General features: G+C 42.5%; 1 protein-coding gene across 1 annotated transcript in view; it reads left to right on the top strand.

Moving 5' to 3' along the window:
• PPP1R42 (protein phosphatase 1 regulatory subunit 42) overlaps positions 1-24,385 on the top strand; it is a 60,372-nt gene that overhangs the window by 31,921 nt on the left and 4,066 nt on the right. The window contains exons 7-9 of the mRNA XM_075550662.1: positions 7,188-7,322; positions 14,511-14,590; positions 17,757-17,872. Coding sequence (XP_075406777.1) covers positions 7,188-7,322; positions 14,511-14,590; positions 17,757-17,872 — 331 coding nt within the window. The remainder of the gene's footprint in view (positions 1-7,187; positions 7,323-14,510; positions 14,591-17,756; positions 17,873-24,385) is intronic.

Raw genomic sequence — 24,385 nt, forward strand, 5'->3', positions numbered from 1 at the left:
AGAAAACTTTTAAAAGTGAACTCTGTGCACACAGGAGCAAATGAATGAGGAGGAAGAGAGAGTGGAGCACATCCTGACCCACGAGGCCTGGAGGACGATATCCCCACTCCAAATAGCCAATGCACAGAGTGGACCATATGGCTGGTCCCACTACGAGACACGTCATCCCTCGCTGACCTGTGGCCCTACGGGGGACAACACTGGCCCGGTCTGACCCCGCGACACTAAGGGCGTGCAGCAGAGCAACGGAGGAAGCAGAGGAGGGAGCTCCCGAGGGAGTGCAAAGGATGGAGTCTGGCCAGAGCATGGCACCCCATCAGACTTGACTGGAGGACACACATAGAGGACAAAAATCAGACCTTGATCTATCTACAGGTTTTTCTTTCTTTTTAAAATTTTTTCTTTTTTTAAAAATTAATTTATTCTTCTCTGGGTCATTGGTTTTCTTTTTTGTTGTCATCATTGTGTTTTGTTGCTTTGTCTTGCTAAGCCTTGCTTTTTTGGTGCATATTATCTATGCATGTCTGGAGGAGAAAACAGCGGGACCAAATGGTTCTGGGGAGACATGGGAGAGGGGGAGGTGGGGGAAAGGAGGTGGTGTTGACCAACCCAGGGACAAGGGAGCAACAAGTGATCCAAATCAGGGGTGAGGAGGGTGTAGGAGGCCTGGTAGGGATTCAGCAAAGGCAATGTAACCAAAAGAAATTACTGAACCCCAAATGAAGGCTGATCATGATAGTGGGACAAGAGGAAAGTAAAAGGAAATAGAGAAAAGAACTAGGAGGCAAAGGGTATTTATAGAGGTCTAAAGAGAGGCATGTACATATATAAATATATTTATATAGGATTGTGGGGAAATAGACTTATGTACATATATTTATAGCTTTAATATTAAGGTACCAGATGGACATTGGACCTCCACTCAATGCAAGAACACTTTGTTCTATTAAATTGGCATTCCATCATGCCCACCTTCCTGACACGATCACTGAAGGCAAATGTGGTAAAGAAAGCTGATGGTGCCTGACTATCAAAAGATATAACGTCTGGGGTCTTAAAGGCTTGCAGGTAAACAAATGGCCATCTAACTCAGAAGCAACAAAGCCCACATGGAAGAAGCACACCAGCCTCTGTGATCACGAGGTGTCGAAGGGATCATGTATCATGCATCATCAGAACAAAAAATCATATCGTTGTAAATGAGGGGGAGTACAGAGTGGAGACCCAAAACCCATCTGTAGACAACTGGACACCCCCTTACAGAAGGGTCATGGGGAGGAGATGAGCCAGTCAGGGTGCAGGATATCAATGATAAAACATACAACTTTCCTCTAGTTCCTAAATGTTTCCTCCCTCCCCACCCCCCACTATCATCACAATTCTACTTTACAAATCTGGCTAGACAAGAGGATGTACATTGGTACAGATAGGAACTGTAAACAGGGAATCCAGGACAGATGATCCCTTCAGGACCAGTGTTGAGAGTGGCGTTACCTGGAGGGTGGAGGGAAGGTGGGGTAGAAAGCGGGGACCGATTACAAGGATCTGCATATAACCTCCTCCCTGGGGGATGGACAACAGAAAAAGTAGATGAAGGGAGATGTTGGACATTGTAAGATATGACAAAATAATAATTTATAAATTATCAAGGGTTCATGAGGGAGAGAAGGGAGAGCGGGGAGGGAGGGGGAAATGAGCTGATATCAAGGGCTCAAGTAGAAAGAAAACGTTTTGAGAATGATGATGGCAACAAATGTGCTTGAAACAATGGATGAATGGATGGATTGTGATAAGAGTTGTATGAGCCCCCAATAACATGATTTAAAAAAAGTGAACTCTGCAAAAGTGAAAACAGAACTCAAAAAATTTAGAAAATTCTGTTGTACAAACCCAGGACACATGTCCTGCATTTTCTACCAAGGACATACATGGCTACACAATCTTTGATTAAAGAGATTAAGCCTGCGACCAATGGATCTAATCAACTAGCACAGCAGAAACCCATCAGCTTAGACTGAAACAGACAGAAAAAGAACAGGAAAGAAAGCTCTGTCTGCCTCGTGGTATTTCCCAGGTAGCAAACAGGCCAAAGGAGCTACATTTTGTTGTTCTCCCCCAAAGAGGAGGGCACCTGGGCCTGTCAAAGCTGGACAAGAAATCAGTAAGACCACCCTTGGAGCATCTGGAAGGTCAACAGAGCTGGTGAAAGCACATGGGAAGCAGAGACTACATTGTTTCACTGGCTGGGGATCTCAAGAGCCTCCTAAATTTCAGTCAGATTTTTGAAAACTCAGTTCTGGATTGTAGGCCACCAGGGGGATGGAGTCATCATCCAAAGCCAAGCAAGCGGGGCTACTTGCTCAAGGGGCAGAAGAAGAGGCCTGCCCTGTGCTTTCAAGACTGTAACTCTTTAACAGGAGTAGAAAGCCCTATCTTTCTCCTGTGTATCAGCGAGTAGTTTTGAACGGCTGGCCTTGGGATTGTAGCCCTATGCGTAACCACTAAAATACTATGGCTCCTTCTTGAACACCAAATCCCTAAATTCAGACATTCAGTCCTCTAAACAGCAAAGCATTTTTTTTTTGTTAAATCCATTCTGTTGTGACAGTTCTGCTATAGCAACACGAGATAACAAAGACATAATGCTTGATACTCCCCAAATGGTATATCTTAAAGAACACCCAGAATCACTCATTGGAAGGGTGACAAATAGCTTAGTGAAATCCTTACAAATAACATTGCTGAGCATGCCTTATTCTGGGGAAACGGCCAAAAGCACTTCAATCGGGATCAGGTTACTCAGCCTCAGAGAAACTAGTGAGAAGGTTTCCTGTGTAGGAATACTGTAGCAGACTGTCTTTGGATATAAAAATATATTTTAAAGGGGGAACCAATTGCAATGATTGATGTTTAATCCCACCCCCACTCTGCCCCCAAGAGGGATGAGCAACAGAAACGTGGGTGAAGGGAGACAGGAAAAGGTGTAAGATATGAAAATAATAATTTATCATTTATCCAGGGTTCACGAGGGTGGGAGGGAGGGGAAAAAGAGGAGCTGATACCAAGGGCTCAAGTTGAAAGAAAATGTTTTGAAAATGATGATGTCAACATATGTACAAATGTGATTGACACGATGTATGGATTGTTGTAAGAGCTGTAAGAGCCTCCAATAACATGATTCATTATATACATATTTCAGAATCACTTAAAAGTCCAGAGCTTGATTAATCATAATGCTAGTGTAGAGATTCTCTGTGGGGAAAGGGCAGATAGGTGTAATCCAAGTTATTTTTTCAGAATAATTACTAGAGGGCCGCTCTTAGCTTATCCGTGGCCAATGACGGGGAGCAGGGTACACAGGGAGAGCAGTCATGTATATTTATTTTTAAAAGCTCCACTGTTGATTCTGCTTTGCTCTCCCCAACTCCCTAGCCCCTGCTCTATTGTCCAGTGTACACAATTGTATTAGACTATTTTCTTAGTACGCAAACCCAAACCATTGCCATCAATTCGATTCTGGCTCACAGGAACCCTGCAGAAGGGTTTCAGAGACTATGTTGGGGGCGCAAACAGTCTCATCCTTCTCCTAGAGTGGCTGGTGGTTTGCAAGCAATGCTCAGGACTGCCGGTAAGCAAAATGAATACAATTCCTGTCTGATCGCTGAGAACCTTCCAGGGCTCTAGAAACATTGCTCTTAATATTTTACTGTAGTTGACAATATAAGAAATGTGAGAGGCAAGCACTCTGTTTTCTCAATAAAGAGAATATATTAAAAAATAAATTCGAATAACATTTTATTATAGAATTGATAAAACCTTTAGAGAAAATGCAAGAAGTGTAAAAGAATAAATATGCCCTACAATCTCATCATAAATCCATGAACACATCTAGTCTTTTTTTCTATGTATGTCAGAACAAAGGCCTGGAAAGTGTTTTCTGAAAAAGCGTAGCCCAGGAAGCCCGATGGCACTGTTTCAGCCGGTAACACGCAGGTTGTCATGCATAAAAACAGCAACAATTTGCAAGTTAGGTTTATGGAGCATCAGTAGAAGCAAGTTTTGTATTGGGATCAAGGCTGTAAATTTCATGGGTCTCTGATCTGGTGCCCTTCCCAGGCTTGCCCTCCTGAACCATTGCCACACGATGCCACATTCAAAGCCTTACTAGCCTCCCGATAGGTCAGCTGCTGACAACTCCACGGAGTCATGTTAACCTAGCCTCAGGTCTCTAAGTCATTCCTCAGCACTCTCAAGCACTCTCACGGACACTTACCTGAGGAAGACAGGACCTCGATAAGTAAAGACAGAATTTTTATTCTTTCTTTCTTTATAAAAGATGCTTTAAAAGTATGATTTAATTGCTCAAATCCCATCCAGATAGTATGTTAATTACTTACACAACTATGAATACAATCAAATTTGGGAAGATGCCGGTATGTACAAGTGGTTGGGGAATTTAAGCATAAAGAACTACCTTTAACGTAAAGCTGTGAGTGCCGAGACGCTGGAGGAGAACGAAACGTTTACCTGACGTTTAAAATTAACTGTGGAGACTGCTAAAAAGAGACATGAGGCAAGCTAGGGAGATGACTGTAACTACAAGAGCTTATATTAGACTTCTAGCTTATCATTCTAGTTTCATTATTTTATCCTTAGGGTATGACACTCTATTACAGGTCTGATTTAAGGGGTGGTGTGAATACTTTCAAGGTTACCAGGAAATTCAATGGGTTAGGCTGTCCAGGAGATAATACCTCTCTGAAGGCAGCCTGGTACCTCAGTGAGGTATGCACAAGGTTAGTAGTTTGAACACAGCAGCTGCTCCCAAGGAGAACGTGGAGGCTTTCAGCTCCTGTAAAGATCAACAGCCTTGGAAACCCGAGGGGCAGTTCTACTCTGACCTATGTGTCGTCATGCAGGGTCACTATGGGTTGGAATCAACTTGACAGCAGTGGGGTTTTATTATAATTATTATTATTAATACTTTCAATCCAGATGGCAGTGAGTTTGGTTTTCGTGGGTGTGTTTGTTTATGTTCCGAGATACAGGGGAAGACAGTAAATGGATGATGAGAGGAAATATTGAATTTTTAACATTGCTATACTGCAAATTTTGCTAGGAAAGATAGCCTTTTTATTAAATGAGGACCATCTGCATACATGTAATTAAAAAGGTAACAAAAGTGCCCTATAGCTAGGAATAATTCAGTATTTTATGGTAATATAATATGTAACACTGCCAACCATTACCACTTGTATTCAAAGTACAATATGGTGAAATGCTGAAAATGGGTGATATAAAACTGTATAAACTGAGAACTCCAATTTTATTATACACACACTCAGAAAGAGAGAAAACAAAACATTATTAAGACATGCTATCATTAGTTTCCAATGATTATTTTTGATTGGTGCAACACAGGCAATTGACATTTTTCTTTTTACTTGTGCGTTTTCCAAATAACTTACACCATACAAAAAATTATTTTTCTAATTTAAAAAGATCAATTCTTTCCACCCCCCCTTGACTATCTTCTTAATTGATGAGTGTAAATAGTTAAATACTCAACTACTAGAACTTCAACTGTTGGTGGTTCAGACCCACCCAGAGGTGTCTTGGTAGGCATGCCTGGTGATCTGCTTCCAAAAGATCACAGCCTTGAAAACCCTTTGAAGCAGCCTCACTCTGTCCACAAGGGGTTACTGTGGCAGTTACATAATCTCCTGTCAACTTGTGAAGGGGTGGAGTCTAGCCTGTCAATCAGGTCATAGCCAATGAGGTCTCTGTGTGGGCCTGGCCTTCTGAGGATTCTGGGAACTCCCATCTTCCTCCCTGGAGGTAGGACACACACACTCTGCTCCCTGATGACAAGACACATGGAGCCATGCTGATCCCAGACAGATCCCTGAAGCTAGAGGAGCCACATGGAGACCCACGCCAGAGTTGAGACGAGATGCTTCCACTGCCACTGGAGCCACAACACGTTCCACCAACAGGCCCGTAATCTCCCAGTGCATGCATTGTGTGAGTCTGAAGAGGAATTTATAGACTGTTATTGGACATATGGGCTAATATCAAAATTACGGACTTGATCTGGACTGGGCCGGGATGTTTTCTCAATATACAGTTACTCTTTTATATAAAGCTCTTTCTTATACACACGAGTGTCTCTGGATTTGTTTCTCTAGTCAACCCAGACTAACACAGTTACTATGCTAGAGTCAATTCCATGGCAACTAACAGCAGCTTACCAAGCAGCTCACCAGGCTCTCTCCCACAAAACGAGCAGGAGTCTGATCCGCCAACCTTTAGGTTAGTAGGCAAGAGCAAACCATTGTGCCACCCAACCACCTATCATGAAAAGCTCAATTCTCTAAACTTTTTTGAAGGAACAAAAATGTGAGTACATCTGAAAGTTTGCTTTGTAGACCTAATAGGCCTGTTGTCTAGGTCTCCTATTATATCTTTTGTCCCAAGATATAATAACGTGCATGCATAAGATCATATGTTTTTAAATTACCATGTTGTACATGAGGGAGCTTCAAAAAGTGCATGGAAAAATTCCATTATCATACAAGATCATTTTTTGTCTCGTATTATAAAATTTTCTCATATGCAAAACTTCCTATTCAATAAAATAATCACAGCATTACTTAAATCAGCAGGTTAGATGACTTTGTTTTTGCTCAGTATAATAACGTTTTGATTTTAAAGTACTGTAGCTCACACATGACCCTCCAGGAAGACCCTGCACCAGTCTGGGGCCGTGGAGCAGGATGGGGTGTGGATAGCAATTACAGAGCTTCTCACTCCTCTTCTTTTTAGTCATGTTTTATGATGAATGCTATTCTTTTTTAAATAAAAAAATGTGTCAAAATAAATAAAAATGCATACATTGTTTAAATGAGATATTTAGAAAACTGTTTCAGCACATAGTGTAACTGGAGTTCAGATGCCCTAAAACAGTGGCAGATAACACTGTATAATCCTATCTAGATATCTATGCTATATATATTATTTTTTAATTATTACTAATTGGTTTTCATGGAATAATTCTGAAAAACCTATAATTATAAATAACTGGTTCTTGGAATCATAGTAAATTCCTTTAAAAGCAAATAGCATTGTTCTTACTGGGAGTTTTTTGTTGTCAAGAATACAGTTTTAATATCTGTGTTTCTTTCTAGAGTTTCTTGATGGAAAAGAAATTAAGAAAATGGAAAGGCAATTTCTAATGAACTGGAAAGCATCCAAAGATGCCAAGAAAATTAGCAAAAAAAAGAACATGAAAAGTGAGAATGCAGGCAACAGCTTATCCCTAAGTAAGCATGCTAACCATTTCTACTAGGAAAAGGGAGAATTCCCTCCAACAACAAACATGCCAAGAAATAATTTTTGCTTTCTTTTAGTTTTGTTTTTCTTAGTTACTCAATTTTACATAAAGATAAGCACAATTTCTTAGAAATTTTACTTTAATGTTCTTATGTATCTATATAAATGGTTGTTGCTATCAGTACAAGCTTGGTTTCATTCATGTTGAATATGACTGTCAGACATGTGTCTTAGGTATTAAAGAATCCAAACTAAACTCACTGCCATTAGCTTGGATCCAATTGATAGCAATAGAACCATGATAATCGAGAGAAAATGTTAATTTTACATCTGGCAAAACTCACAAAACCAAACTCACTGCCATCCAATTGATGCCGACTCATGGTGACCCTGTAGGACAAGGTAAAACTGTCCCATGGGAGTTTGCAAGACTGTAACTGTTGACAGGAGTAGAGATCCCTTTCTTTCTCCTGAGGGGAAGCTGGTGGTTTTGAACAGCAGACCTTGTGGATCACAGCCCAGTGTGTAACCCCTACGTCACCAGGGCTTCCAGATACAGCAAAAGTACATAATATCACTAATGTAAGCTGTGAAATCTAAGTTGCATATTTATGTTTAGAAAGACTACCAAAGGAAATTACATCTTCAGTATAAAAATGAAAATGTACCACAACCATATCCAAACATTCTGTGGCCTGTCCCTTTTAAAAAAAATCAGTTTATTGGGGACTCATACAGCTCTTTTCACAATCCATACATACATCCACTGTGTCAAGCACATTTGTACATCTGTTGCCATCATCATTCTCAAAACATTTGCGTTCTACTTGAGCCCTTGGTATCAGCTCATATTTTCCCTTCCCTCCCTGATCCCCACTCCCTCATGAACCCTTGAAAATTTATAAATTATTTTGTCATATCTTATACTGTCTAACATTTCCCTTCACTCACTTTTCTCTTGCCCATCCCCCAGGGAGGAGGTTACATGTAGATCCTTGTAATTGGTTCTCCCTTTCTACGGCACCTTCTCTCCACCCTCCTGGTATCGCTACCCTGGTCCTGAAGGGATCATCTGTCCTGGATTCCCTGTGTTTCCAGTTCCTATCTGAACCAGTGTACATCCTCTGGTCTAGCCAGATTTGTAAGGTAGAATTGGGATCATAATAGTGGGGGGGCAGGTGAGGGAGGAAACATTTAGGAATTAGAGGAAAGTTGTATGTTTCATCATTGCTACACTGCATGCTGACTGGCTCGTCTCCTCCCTGCAACCCTTCAGTAAGGGGGTGTCCAGTTGCCTACAGATGGATCTTGGGGGCCTGTCCCTTTCTTATGAACACACCCCAACACCAGAATACTTTGATTATATCTGAAGAGGCTGTACCACAAAAACCACACGGACCATACTTGCCTAACTAATGCTACTCAGTGGAGCTAAGTGTACTATGCAGAAATTAGCTTTATTATACTGGGGAGCATCCTGGAAATGGACTCTTCACAGATTTCATGGCCTACAAAGAAGCCCTGGTGGCACAGAGACTGAAGCTCTTGGCTGCGAATCCAAAGGTTCTGTGGGAGAAAGATATGGCAGTCTTCTGCCATGAAGACTATATAGCCTTAGAAATCCTATGGGGCAGCTCTACCCTGCCCTATCGCATTGCTGTGAGTTGGAGTCAATTCAATGGCAGTGGGTTTGGCTTGTGGTGTATGGCTGGCATGAGCCCCTTCTTGCCTTCCATGGTAGTGTTTGAATGGGGTTGGGCAAAGGGAATAGGGAGAGAGAAACTAGAACAGTGTAGTGAGGTTACATGGGCCAGCACATCTCAAGATCTGGGTCACTTCAAGATAAGGAGGCTGAAGTGAGGAGCAGCAGGGATGGAAAGGCCTGAGCACTGATAATTTTGCCACAAGACCATGGAATCTGAACTCTGAATAACCATTTAGTATAATGGGAATATCTTATCTGACAACATATGCACATATGAGTCTGTGTTGGCAACATCCCTTTCACACAGTCTGAAACTTGTAAAATAGAAGGAAGTTTTTCTCTGCTTCTCTTTACCCCCCACCCCCACCCCCCACCTTTGAAGGGAAGAACCTGCCCCGGGAAAGGAGTCCACTGTTTTAAATATTTTCAGCACTACACCAAAGAGGCCAGAGTGCCTTATCAACATCTGAATATGTGAAGAATTCGACAGTCTTCCTGAAAACTTGGACCTATTCCTAAAATAACTTTCTTCATTTGAAAGATTACAAACATTCTTCCTAAATCAGGGAAATTAGATTAATGAATTAATTTTTTAACTTCTCAACTGCAACTCAAAAAGATAATTGTAACTTGTACCTTATAGTTTCAGATTTTAAAAGTACAGTGTCATTTAACTTTCTCAATTAAATTATTTTTTATGCTAGTTTGACCCTCAGTTCAAGATTCAAACCATCATTACATTTAAGGGTTCACACATCTTTAAAGCCATCAAGAACATGATATAGTTCAGAAGCATTGTATCACTCCTTAGTGTAGCTTCAGGAGAAAGACAGACAAGGTTTCCTACCCTCAGAAAGAGTCACAGCCCCAAAAACCTGCAGGGGCAGTTCTACCCTGGCCTGTCGTGTCACTATAAATCAGAATCAACTCCATGGCAGAGAGTTTAGTTTGGGGCTGGTTTGTTGAAACTGCTATCACACTAATCACTAATGACTCTAAAAGGAAAGCACTTGGGTCTAGGAGGCAACAGGGCGAGGGTGAGAGAAGACATGAGAGCTAGCATTCCTCTGGCAAACATTTCAGATATTTACATGCATGAGTTTATTGAATTCTTACAGCTTATGCAGGAAGGGGGATAATTAGTATGTCCATTTTTCAAGGGAGAAAGCTGAGTTTTAAAAAGATGAAGTACCTTATACAAGGTCACAAAGCTATAGTTTTGGCTTCTAGGCACTCGTTTAGTGCTGACTGGCGGAATTATGCTGGATATAGTACAAATGGACCAGTAGGTAATAATGGTACATGTACAGGGCCATAAATATGGTCCCTAGTACAAATGAGCCAAGCTAACTTCATGATAAATGGAGAAAAGGTTGAAGTTGTCAAGAATTGTATCTTGCTTGCATCCACGGTCAGTGTTCATGGAAGCAGCAGTCAGAAATTCAAAAGATGAGTTGCATTAGGTAAAATTGCTGCACAAGACCTATTGAGAGTATGGAAAAGCAAGGGTGTTACTTTGAGGACTAAGGTGCGCCTCACCCAAGCCACGAGATTTTCCATTGCCTCGTATGCATGTGAAAGTTGGACACTGAATAAAGAAGACCAAACCAGAATTGATGCATTTGAATTGTGATGCTGGAGAAGAATATTGAAAGTACCATGGACTGCCAAAAGGACAAACTGGCCTGTGTTGGAAGAAGTATGACCAGAGTTCACCTTTGGGCAATGATAGTGAGATTTTGTGTGTTAATCTGGGTAGACTAGAGAAACAAATTCATAGACACCCACATGTGTATACAAAAGAGCTTTATAACCAAGAGCAATTGAATATTGAGAAAACTTCCCAGCCTGGTCCAGATCAAGGCCATAAATCCAATTTTAGCCCACAGGTCCGATATCTATAAAGTCCTCTTCAGACTCAAGTGAAACACGTGCAGTGATACCGATGCAGGAAGATCACAGGCCAAAGGGTGGGAAGTCATGTGGACCCAGTGGCGGTGTAAGCATCTCAGTGCTGGCAGGGGTCTCACATGACCCTTGCAGCTCCCAGGGCTCTGGCTGCATCAGGGTAGCTCCATATGGCTTCTGCTCAGAAATGTCTCACAGGGAGTGAGCATGTGTCTTGCCTCTGAAGAGCTATTTATCTCTTTAGTACCTCCAAATGAGGTAATCAAGCTGTGACCTGATTGACAGGCTAAACTCCACCCCTTCATTCATCATCCTATCAAATTGACAACAGATGTATAACTACCACACTTCATTTAATAGACTTTGGATATGTTGGCAAGAGAGACCCATCCCTGGAGAAAACATCATATTTAGTACAGTTGGAGGGGCAGCGGGAAAGAGAAAGTCCCTCAGGGAGACGGATTGACATTGTGGCTTAACAATGGACTCAAGCATAGGAACAATTGTGAGTATGGTGCAGGACCAGGCTGTTTCCTCCTGTTGTCACAAGATCACAAGGGGTCGGAAGCGACTCAATGGCACCTAACAACAGTACAAACAGTTGAAGCATTTGACTACTAATAGGAAGGTTGGCAAAAGATGTGAGTTCACCCAAAGGTGCCTCAGAAGAAAGGCCTGGCAGTCTAATGCAAACCGCCAGCCATTGACATCTCTGTGGAGCACAGTTCTGCTCTCACACATGTGAGATTGTCCTAAAAATCCACTGATCTTTACTGCACAGGGGGTTTGATTGTGAGGCTTTCTTAGAAATTCTCTTTTTGTTGGATGGGAAGTTCTGAAAATCTTCTTATGTGTAAAAATATCACAGGTAACCAAATAGTTTCTGTAAAGGCAAAACACCTAGGGGGAAGCATATATTGTGGGGAAAAAGTTGACATTTTAACAGGCATGTGAATACAGAGTTGTATTCACTTTACTTGTTCAAGCTATATGTTGCACAACTAATCCAAGAAATGGGCCATATGAATAATTAGGCATCTGTCTTTGAGGGAGCTATTAACAACCCGAACATGTGCTGATACTACAACCTTGCTTGCTGAACCTGAAGGCAACTGGAAGCACTTAATGAGAAAGTTGTCAAGGATTTAATTCTACTTGAATCCACAATCATTTCACGTGGTCGCAGCAGTCAAGAACTCAAACATCTTACATTAGAGAAATGCCTCCAAACTCACCACCATCGCTTTGATTCTGATTCACAGTGACCCTGTAGGCAGAGTCGACTTCCCCTTTGGATTTCTGAGCCTGCAGATGTTTACGGGAGTAGACAGCCTCATCTTTCAAGATATCAACAAAATAAAAAGATATCAAAGAACATATTGCATTAGACAAATCTACTGCGAAAACAAACAGCCCCCCTCTTCTTTAAAGTGTTAAGAAGTAAAGCTAGCAGGTTGAGGACTAAGAAGCACTGACCTAGGCCACATTCTTTTCAACAGCCTCAGATGAGTAAGAAAGCTGGAGTGTGTTGTTATGGATGGGCTTTTACCCCTCCAAACAAACACGTGCTCTAAATCTTAACCTCAATGCTGAGGGCATTCACCCACTGGGAACTCTTTGTCATGTTAATGAGGCAGGATTTGTGGCGGGCACAGCAAACTCACTGCCAGCAGGCTGTTTCTGACGCACAGCGACCCTGCAGGACAGAGTGGAGCTGCCCCTGAGGGTGCCCAAGACTGCAGATCTTTAAGGGAGTGAAATCGGGTAGTAGCTTTGAGCCGCTGGCCTTTTGGTTAGCAGTTCAATGCGTAATCCAGGGCTCTTCAGTGTAGGTTCCCAAATGTATTTGACCTACTCCCTCCTCTTCAGGAAAATAAAGTACTGAGTGCCTGAGTGAAAACGTTTGCACCTGTTAAAGAAACAATGGACCTTAAAGGCACGCTTGGAGACTCATAATCAACATACCAACATGGAACTGTTGCCTGAGCTGTACCTAATTAGGAAATATTCAGGACATCCTCCCTCACCTCAGTGCCATCAAGTGCCAATTCATAGTGACCCTATAGCACAGCATAGAACTGCCCCTTCAAGTTTAAGAGACTGTACCTCTTGACAGGAGTAGAAAGACCCGTCTTTCTCCTGCAAAACAGCTGGTGGTTTTGAACTGCTGACCTTGCAGTTAGCAGCTCAACACATAACCACTAAGCCTCCAGGGCTCCTTCAGGAGCCCCAAGATTACAGACTAATGAGAAAGCAAATGGACGATGGATATAGATTGTCTGCAGGATTAAGATCTCCACCCCTTTGTTCCAGTAAAACCTGCTTTGCTCCTGAAGCTTACCTAATCGATGCTAAATAAACCTTTGTTACTGGGTATACACATGTGTGGTTTCCTCTCTTGCTGTAACCAGGTGCTGGCAGAGGAATTTAACGTTAACACTGCAACCCATAATCCTGAATAAACGTGGGTGCTTGCTTCTGCAGACCCCTGAGTTGGTCCAGGAGGTGGTATGGCCAACTTTGGGAAGCAAGGATGTTAGGTGTGCTTTGAGTAAATCTTTTACAAAACCTAAAAGCAGCAGATTAAGCAGCAGAGATGAGGGAAGCTAGATGGCAAGCTACATGATCTCCTCAAACAAAACCCCAAAGTCAATGCCATTGAGTTGAGCCTGACTCATAGCGACCCTCTAGGACAGATCAGGGTTGCTCCTGTGTGTTTATGAGATTGTAGAATACTTCTCTCTCTCCCGGAGCAGCTGGTGATTTTGGACTGCTGACCTTGGGGTTAACAGCTGAAAGCATAATCCACTTCTCCCCCAGGACTCCTTGAGCTCTCCTGGGAACCAAGAGGCAGAACCTGAAGTGATAAGGCCCTTCCCCAGAGCCCACAGAGAGAGAAAGCCATCCCTCAAGCAGGTGCCCTGAATTCAGACTTCCAGCCTTCCAAACTGAGACAACCTGCATACTACTATATAAGCCGAATTTTCCAGCACATTTTAAAAAACATTTTATTAGGGGCTCATACAACTCTTATCACAATCCATACATACACATACATCAATTGTATAAAGCACATCTGTACATTCTTTGCCCTAATCATTTTCAAAGCATTTGCTCTCCACTTAAGCCCTTTGCATCAGGTCCTCTTTTTTCCCCCTCCCTCCTCACTCTCCCCTCCCTCATGAAGCCTTGATAATTTATAGATTATTATTTTGTCATATCTTGCCCTATCCGGTGTCTCCCTTCACCCCCTTCTCTGTTGTCTGTCCCCCAGGGAGGAGGTCACATGTAGATCCTTGTAATCAGTTCCCCTTTCCAACCCACTCACCCTCCACTCTCCCAGTATCGCCCCTCACACCCCTGGTCCTGAAGGTATCATCCGCCCTGGATTCCCTGTGCCTCCAGCTCCTATTGCACCAGTGTACAACCTCTGCTCTATCCAGACTTGCAAGGTAGAATTCGGATCATGGTAGTTGGGAGGGGAGGGAGCATCCAGGATCTGGGGGAAAGCTGTATTCTTCATCCGTGCTACATCGCACCCTAACTGACTCATCTCCTCCCCTAGAGCACTCTGTGAGGGGGTCTCCAGTGGCCGACAATTGGGCTTTGGGTCTCCACTCTGCACGTCCCCCTTCATTCACTATGGTAAGATTTTGTTTTTTGATGATGCCTTATCCCTGATACCTTTGGCACCTCGTGATCGAACAGGCTGGTGTGCTTCTTCCATGTGGGCTTTGTTGCTTCTGAGCAAGATGGCCGCTTGTTCACCTTCAAGCCTTTAAGACCCCAGACACTTTCTCTTTTGATAGCCGGGCACCATCAGCTTTCTTCACCACATTTACTTGTTTACCCATTTTGGCTTCAGCAGTTGTGTCAGGAGGGTGAGCATCATAGAATGCCAATTTAATAAAAGAAAGTATTCATGCGTTGAGGGAGTTCCAGCACATTTTTAATGCCGTTTTTGTGGTAAAATCAGGTACCTCGGCTGATACTCAGGCCGGCTATTACTCAAGTATATACTATAAATATTTGTTTGTTAAAGCCAACCACGTTTGGTATGTCTGTGAAGGTTGTACCAGATAACCAAGACACTAGTGTGGATATGTGTATGTGGTTCTCAAAATCCTGTTCCAAGGTATGTAGCCAGTGGCACATTACTTGATCTCTATGCCAAGGCAGGCAGTTTTTGAACGGAAAATCTCGAGATATATCAATTTTGAAAATGTACACTATACCATTTCGGTCTTTGGAATCCCTAAAGTGACCCCTTTAAGCTCTCTCTGTACAACAAATACATTGTAATGGACTGGAAATTCTTAGGAAGATGATAGTTTTGGCACCTCCAAACTGCATATATTTTTAAAAGATCCTTTATTGAAGGCTCTTACAGCTCTTATAACAAGTCATACATCAGTCGTATCAAGCATATTTGTAGATATGTTGCCATCATTATTTTCTAAACATTTTCTATTTGAGCCCTTGGTATCAGGTCCTCTTTTTACACCACCACCCCCGCTTCATGACCCCTTTATAACTTACAAGTTGTTATTATTTTTGTCTTACCCTAACTGCTGTCTTTCCCTGAGGTTTCTTCCCCCCACTCCCCATCCCACCATCCCTCTACCCTCTTGGTATCATTACTCCCATTTCTGTTCCTGACGGGTTTATCTGACCTGGACACCCTATGTCCTGAGCTCTTCTCAGTACCAATGTACCTAGCCCGCAGTGAAAGGTAGGATGAGGGTCATGACAGTGGTGGGGTGAAGAAACCTCAGGGAATATTGTGTTTCATTGGTGCTATACTTCAGCCTGTCTGACTCATCCCCTCCTTGAGATCCTTCTAAGGGGATGTCCCATTGCCTACAGATGGGTTTTAGGCCTTTACTCTGACTCCCCCTTCATTCTCAATAATATGTTTTGTTTGTTTGTTTGGGGTCTTCTGATGCCTCTTACCTGATCCCATGGACACCTCATGATTGCAAAGGCTGATATGCTTCTTCTGTATGGACTTGTTGCTTCTCAGCTTAGATGGCCCCTTATTTACCTTCAAGCCTTTAAAACCCCAGATGCCATCTCTTTTGATAGCTGGGCACCATCAGCTTTCTTAACCACATTTGCTTATGCACCCATATTGTCTTCGGAGATCATGCAGGGAGGGAGAGCATCACAGTGTGCCAAGTTGTTAGAATAAGTGTTCTTGTGGTGAGTGAGGTCTTGAGCAGAAGACCAGTCTGTCCACTTCCTCAATGTATTGCCATATAAATATATATACATATGCCAATACCTCTATTTTATGAATTAATATATTTACCTAAGTGCACATTTATCCATAGCTTTGCTTCCTAGATCTTTTCCTGTTTCCTTTCACCTTCTTCCTTTCCCACCATGTTTGCCCTTCTGCCTCTGAGTAATTCCTCTCAGCTAGGTGGCTGTTGCTCCAACATCCCCAGGATCTGTATGTCCCCCTTGTTGTTGATTTTAATTCCCTAGTTGTTTCCCTGTCTATAGTGTTGTTTGTTCATCACTCCCTTCCCCAGCCTCCTCCTCCCCCTAAGTCCCTTCAGAACCTTCGGTCCCTTTGCTTTCTCCTCAGGCTTGTTTCCCATGCCCCTCTTATATAGGTAGGCAAACCAACAATAAGGTAGGCAATACAAAAAATTGAATAAAATTAAAAGAATATATATAATTAATAATAACCAAAAAAAGCATAGATAATTCCAGGTCTGTCAGCTGATCTTTATGACTGTTTCCCCACTGGTCATGGGGGGTTCTGGGAACTGCCTCTCCTAGTCTGAAGTCTATTTGGGGCATTCCTCAGGGACTTCGTGGCTTGGTTTTGCTCCTGTTGCTGATCTGTCATGTTCCCTTCTTGGTTCACCCCACTGTGGGGGGTTGAGACTGGACTCACTTCCTGCTGTTTTTTGCACATATTTTTGATGGCCTTGTTGGTTTGGAACTCTACCTGTGGGATTATGGGAAAAGCATAGGGAAATTGACCTCTGACTTAAAGCATCTTATGATAAAACATCTAGTCCTAAACATAGCCATGAAACTACATACCTAAAATTTGAAAGCATAAGCACTTAAATCCATCATAGACGCACACCTTTAAGCATTTGCTTTTTTTCAGAGCTTTTATAGAATGATTTATTCATTTAATAAACAGTGCTTGAGCATCTTACATGTGCCCAGGTCCTGTCCCAGTCTCACTATGACGAGCCCATTGTTGCAGCCACTGTGTCAATCCATCTTGCTGAGAGTCTTCCTTCTCGGACCCTCTACTTTATCAAGCAGGATGTGCCTAGGCACTGGGGATTAAAGGTGAATGGGGCCGTCCTGCCCAAAAGGAAGTCACTGCTAGCAAAGGAGGAGGATTTGTAGATGGGTAAATGATATGGAAGCGAAGTGCACAAATAAAGGTGAGAGCATATTCCGTGAGTGACAGATGACAAATCGGCACCCTAACAGTTAAAACACTTTGAAAAAGTAAACGGATTCAGAACAGCCGGCAGGACCATTGTTATTTATATCAATGTTGGTATGCCCTGTTTGTCGATGAGCATTTCCCATGAACTTTGCTGTATGTGTCCAATATTTTATCTTAGATAGGAAATTTAGTGTTGGTTTTCCTGATGATCTATTTAGCTTTATATAATTCCATTTCATAATATATATTTTAGATATTCTAACAGTGTGATATGCCATTTTCACAATGCAGTTACTTGTTTCAAAGCAGAGTGCTCTCAATTCTTTGTATGCTACAGGTAATTTTGAAACAATGCATCACATAGTTCCTGTTTACTACCCACAGGTGGGTAAGCCAAAATTAGTCTTTTTCTCTGAAATACAAAAACCTCTCGCAAACGGAACTGCTTCTCCAGAAACATCCCAAGGAGATTCAGCGGTCAACGTGGCTGAAGAGATGGGGTAGGTTCTTCCAGATCTCCCTGGGTTTTCTTTCTTTTAGAGGGAAAAGGAGATAGTCTCCTTGTCAACAAGAAGGGGAGGTCCTAAATCTGATCTATCTCTAAGTCCTCTGCCATCATCCCTTCTTGGCCACCCCCCACCCAAAAAAAACCAAAACAATGTTTGGTTAACTTGACCAGTCATTGTGTTGCCGTGGGAAGGCTTAGAATACATACACGCCACTGAGGTAGGACAGGTAAGTCTAGAAAGTCCCACAGGCAGCAGGTAAAGATGACTGGGTGATCAGGTATCCTAACCAAGGAGCCCAGACAATGAATAAAGACTCTAGAAGCCAGGTGATCTTTGCTTGCAAAACCCAGTAGATGCCCCAGCGGGTAGGTGAACTGTTGAAGCCAGGGCATCTGGGAGCAACTAGGAGGAGGAGCCTAAAGGACCACAGAGCGAGAGAGGCTACTCTGACCACTTCTCCGAAACCAAGGATTCTTAACTTGGTATCCCTGAGGGAGAGATCCACAATTTCATTAGATTAGAAGGCTCGCAGTTTGAATCCACCCAGAGGTGCCCCAGAAGACAGGCTTTGTGACCTGCTTCTGAAAGAACACAGCCTTGAATACACTACGGAGCAATGCCACTCTGCACATACCACACAGTCTCTGTGAGCTGTAATTGACGGGAAGGCAAGTCACAGCAACATCCTCCACCTTGAGCCCAGAAACAATGTAAATGTAGCTCCATCAGAATCAGTTCTAAACCACCCGATGAGAAGAAAACTGCCAGCTGACTTTTTAAAAGCCTCTGGCTTTAAAAGGATGATATGACTCAAGGTTAAACGATAAACCATCCCAAAAAAGTAACTAGCTACAAAACACTAAGCCCCAAACTAAACCAGTCCCAACGCATGGCGACCCCCTGAAAGTGGAACTGCACTGAATAGGGTTTTCCAATGACTCTTCTGAAGCATATCTCCAGGCCTTTCAAGCTGCCTAGGATAGGGTCAAACTTCGCCTTCTCAGTCAGCAGTCAAGCACTTGACCATTTGTCCCAAAGACTCCTGATAAAGCATGAAGCACTTGTTATTTGCCTGGCAATCTAGGAAATAAAAACTCAAATGAGTCAGTCCTGATCTCAAAGAGCTTGCAACAAACTTACTAACCCATTGCTGTCAGGTCAATACAGACTCATCTGGACCCTAGGGGACGAGGCAAACCTGACCCATTGGGTTTCCAAGGCTGGCATCTTTTCAGAAGCAGACCGCCACAGTGTTCTCCCATGGAGTGGCTGCTGGGTGCAAACTGCTGACCCCTCAGCTAGCAGCTGAGTGCCTAATCATTTCAACACAGGCTCCTTGGCAAAAGTCTGTCATGTGATCGCCACACACTGTCACCAAAGCCTTCTTTTCTAACAACTGATTCTGTCCAACTTTTGCATCCCAATCACCAGTAATTATCAAGGCATCTTGATTGTATGTTTGATTATTTTCAGACTCTAGACACTGGCAAAAATCTTCCGTTTCTTCATCTTTGGCATTAATGGCTAGTGAGTATTTGTGAGGAACAGTCATATTAACGGATCTTCCCTATAGGTGTATGTATGTATCTATAGCTGATGGTGTTGAATGTACTTCAGGATCCGTTCTTCATGACAATGACTGTGATACCGTTTCTCTTCACATGATCACTCCTGGCAGAGTGAGATTACCAACTCCAAAGGGCCCACAGCAGTCCGTGTCAGCTCACTAATGGGTTGCATGTCAATCTTTATTCATTCTACTTCATTTCTGATGACTCCTAATTTTCCTAGATTCATGTGTTCTGATTATTACTGGATGCTGACAGCTGTTTCTTCACATTTCACCACATCAGCAAACGAGATTCCCCAAAACTTGACTCCACCTATGTCATTCAGGACAGTTCGTCGAGGAGACAGCTCTTCCCAATTCATACTTTGAATCCTTCCAACCCAATGGGCTCAACTTCCAGCACAGTAACTGACAGTGTTCACAGGGTGTCCACTTGCTAAATACCCTCAGAAGGAGCTCACCAGGTCCTCCCTTTCTAGTCTGTCTCAGCCTGGAAGCTCGGCTGAAACCTCCACGATGGCTGACCCTGCTGGATCTGAAATACCAGCGGCACAGCTTCCGGCATCACAGCAACCTGGCAGCCACCACGGCACGCCACACTGACTGATGAGTGGCGGAGGCTTTCTATGGCGTCCCCCAGACTTCCCATCCATCGGTGTTCTTGAATTTCATTTCTTCAGAAGGCCTAGCCAATACATCATCTCAGTGGGAAAGAAAACAGTATCAAAGTACACAGTCTAAGAAACCAGTGTCGGTGAATATGATTGATTTTGATCAGTCTTGAGCTGTGGTACATACTATGTGTATTCTGTGGCCCCAAGCAAAGCGCTAATCATCCAGACCGCACTGGGGGACAGCCAATCAATCACTCTGCCCTCATTTTCCTCACTAGAAACACCAAATTCGGAGCACTTATTTATACCCCTTTAGACACAGAATACTATGCTATTCTGCATAGTAAAAAGTAAATTCTTTCCCAAGGGAAAAGAAAACGTTACATCCTGCATAAACAGATTACCTTACGCAACGCCCGTGGGACAGAAGAGCTCCAGGAAGAAACTAGAATGTCCAGTGACGTCAGTCAAGATGAGCCCAAGAGCTTTCTGTTTCATTCGCTGAAAAAAGGATATTCCATAAATATTTCCTTTGAAATGTTTTTCTTTCTTTGGGTGACATTTTCGCTATAGCCACAGCAAGATCCTGTGTTGGCCTCTCCGGAGGTACCTCTAGCAGTGGTTCTCAACCTTCTGAAGGCCGCAACCCTTTCATACAGTTCCTCATGTGGTGGTGACCACCCTCCCCCCCCCCCGAATCATAAAATGATTTTCATTGCTACTTCATCACTGTCATTTTGCTACTGTTATGTATTTGGCAACCCCTGTGAAAGGGTCATTCCACCCCCAAAGGCGTTGCGACCCACTGCCCTAGTAGATGTGAACTGGAGTGCCATCTCTCTTTAAGTAACAGTGACTAAGTACATTATACTCTCAATAGAGGTGGTTAGGGTCTGCCTATTGCTAATCTTTTGCTAATTTAACATAAAGCTGAGAGACAGTGAGGCTAGAGTCGGAAGGCATGCCAAGTGTTAAAAGCAGAATACTCAGTTGAAACAGAATGGTTTTCGTTTCCAGGAAGTAGATTAAAACAGCTTCTTCTTCCTCAGTTACTGTCCAGAAAGAGTGAGCAGAGGTGTGCCCTGTAGCCTACATGGTGGGCCTGCTCAGAGGTGGATCTTCCCAACGTGGACAGTGTGTGCTTCACGCTCCCCCCAGGGCTCTCCACACTGGGACCGTGCTGCTTCCAGTGGAAAACGGTGAAGCAACATCTGTCCACAGCCAGAGGAATGTTTTCCTCTTCGATAAATGCGGGCAGTCTGTGCTCATGTATATTTATATAAGCCTGCTCTCCCTGCCGGGAGGAAAAAGTCAGACTCATTGACGTTGTTTTTGACCCTCAAACTGAACTTGATACTATCAATGTACACTTTAATTAGAGATTAGGTCAAGAGTATTTTCTATGTAAGGGCTGATTCTGAGCAAATGCCCTCACTGTTTAATTAAAAATCATATGTGGTATTAAACAAACAGAAAAAGGTACACATTATTGCTTCTTTCTGTGTTTGTCACGGTAAATACTTCTGACAGATGCTTCCTTTCTTTTAAACATTCTAGGAGGTGCTTGAGCCTTAGTAATTTAAAAATAGACGTTAAATGCATTTATGTATTGCACATAAGATCCACTGAGAATATGGTGCAATTAGAAAAGCCAATTGTGACTTGATTATTTAATTCTTTTTCCAGCCCAAGCAAGACTAATCCAATGCCTGCACTTCTTGTGAATGTAAAACTAATAACTTTCTAGCTAGGTTAAGATGTCTAAGTTTCAGATACCCTCAGGGAATGTGAATTTCTAGGATCCATAATTCACTGGCAGTGTTCACTGTCCACTATTTGACTATTCTAATATACCTTTTGTTAGAATGGAGACCTGGGTGATGCAAATCATTAGCATGCTTGGCTGCTCACAAGCGAGCACACAGAGGTGGCTCAGAGCAAAGTGCAGCGGCTGCTTCAGAAAAACCAGCCCCTGAAGAGCCGTGAAGCACAGTTGCTGTCTGGCAAGCACGGGCTTGGCATGAGCCAGAATCAAATCCACTGCAAGTGGTTTTGTTGTTGTTAGGATATGGAAGTTTGAATTAACATGATTTCCCCCCAAAACCATGTTATTGGGATATCATATCATTCCATGGTTCAATCACATCAAGCAGTATTGCAAATTGCTCTTACGATTTCAAAGCATACTTTTTCTTCTTGAGCTCCTTGGCATCAGATCCCTTTTACACCCACCCACCACCATTGTGTCCTCCGCATACCCCCACTCTGCCTGCTGCCCCTCACATACTGAGAAACAGAAAGGCATGTCACGAAAATTCAAGAGGGTCACCCCCAATGAGAAACAACTCCCCCCCGAAAATCCAGAAAATGTTGAAAGTCGATCAGGCCTAACGTGCATCAGAGGGTGGAGCAACTGACAAGGTCTGAACCATTCAAGTCAGGTTTCTCCTTTATCTTCTACAGCAGGGGTGTCACACTGGCAGCCTGTGGGCCACACGCGGGCCCGGGGTAATCTTTTGTGGCCCAAGATGCTCTGAAATAAAATGAAAATAGAAAACATTTATCTTCCTTAATGAAGATTATCTGTTCTCAGTCTTTGAATCCAGATATTGGAAAACTAGGAGGAGGAAAGTGCTGGCAAGTTTCGGGTAAAAAAAATTAGTTTTATAAATACATTAAATAAAATAAATGCTTAAATAAAAGCAATTATATAGTGTTTTAATTATCCTATCTATATTCCTGAATCCTCACTTCAAAATATAAAGTTAACAAAATTTGTAAGTGTGATGTGGCCCACGTGAATCTTGCCTGTTGCAGCAAGTGACCTGCGTTTTAATTTTGACACCCTGCTCTATAGTCATCTCTCCAATACTCTATTTAGTAACCACTCTCCCCTAGTATGGAGAGAAGAAAATCGCTGGCAGCTCATTTCTTACGTAGATCCCACAAACGTATCTTGGGTTCCCACTGTCATCCATAGCCTTCTGCAAACCAGATTCTCACAATGTAGGCTCTGTTGGCTCTGGATGATGTGATTTACAATCCTCCTTCAGTCACTGATGTTGGTGTGCTTCTTCCGTGCGGATTTAGTGGACATCCCTTAGGTGGCTGCGTGTTGACATGCATTTTAATAACAGTAACTTGGCTTCACTGCTGTTAAGGTTATGCTTGAACAGTGGTAAAAACAACAAACACCCTATGTGCTTCAAGAAGAATTTTTAAAAACTCAGATATTTTTGAAAATGTCAGGATGAATTTACATAAACACGCATAAATCTTGAGATCCTTTTAATTTTGCTTCATTAAACCTAACCAGAGCATATTTAACTTTACATGCAAATTAAACTTATATGTCCCAGCAATATAGATAGAAAGCTCTGATTTTTATTTGCAGTGCTCATCCCTTATGGAAATATGGATTCTTCTAAAAAAATAGTGGAAAGCAACATAAAGCTTTTTCAGTTAGAAGATTCTAAGAACTCGTATTTCGTGTGGCTTCACGTCCCAACCCTGTCAACGGCTTAGTCTCTAAATCACATTTATGTAGCGCCTACTGAGTTTGGGCTTATGGAAGGGAAAGTCACAAAGTCACTTTGATTACGGGCAGTGTTGCACAGCTGAGCAATAATTGTATTGCTGTCAAGTTGGGAACTTGTAAAAAGCTGAATTGGCAAAAGTTGCCTGATAGCTATTCATGGGGCATCAAAAAGTTCATGCAAAATTCCATTATTTTTTAATTCCATTTGCCCAGGACGTTTTTAAACCCCCTTGCATGTACAACAACAAAAGAGTACTCATGCCCCAGCAAACACCTCACAGGATTTCGTTCCCTGGTTCGAAGATTTAGGGACATGGCTTCATGGGACATTGCAGTTAATTGGCCTAATATCCTGTTCCGTGTCTGGGGCCTTAACAGCTTGCAAGTGGCATCACTGAATATTTGGTCAAAGATTTCATAGAAGAATCAATCATCAAAAAATTTTAATTCTCTTAGAATCCAATTTTTCCAGAGCCATAGATTATCAATTATTGCCCTGAGATAATCTTTGTTTAGCCCTGGTGAGCTACTGGTTATGTATCATACTGTTAACCCTAAGGCAGTGGTTCTTGTAGGTCGAGACCCCTTTGGGGGTTGAACAACCCTTTCACAGTGAGCACCTAAGACCATCGGAAAAGACATAAATATTTCACAATATATACTTGCATATTTTGTGATTAATCAATATGCTTTAATTATGTTCAATTTTAAACCATGAAAATACATCCTGCATATCAAATATTTACATTACAATGTATAACAGTAGCAAAATTATATTTATG

Source organism: Tenrec ecaudatus, chromosome 5 (genome assembly GCF_050624435.1).
Source record: "Tenrec ecaudatus isolate mTenEca1 chromosome 5, mTenEca1.hap1, whole genome shotgun sequence".
In the NCBI taxonomy this organism is placed as follows: domain Eukaryota; kingdom Metazoa; phylum Chordata; class Mammalia; order Afrosoricida; family Tenrecidae; genus Tenrec; species Tenrec ecaudatus.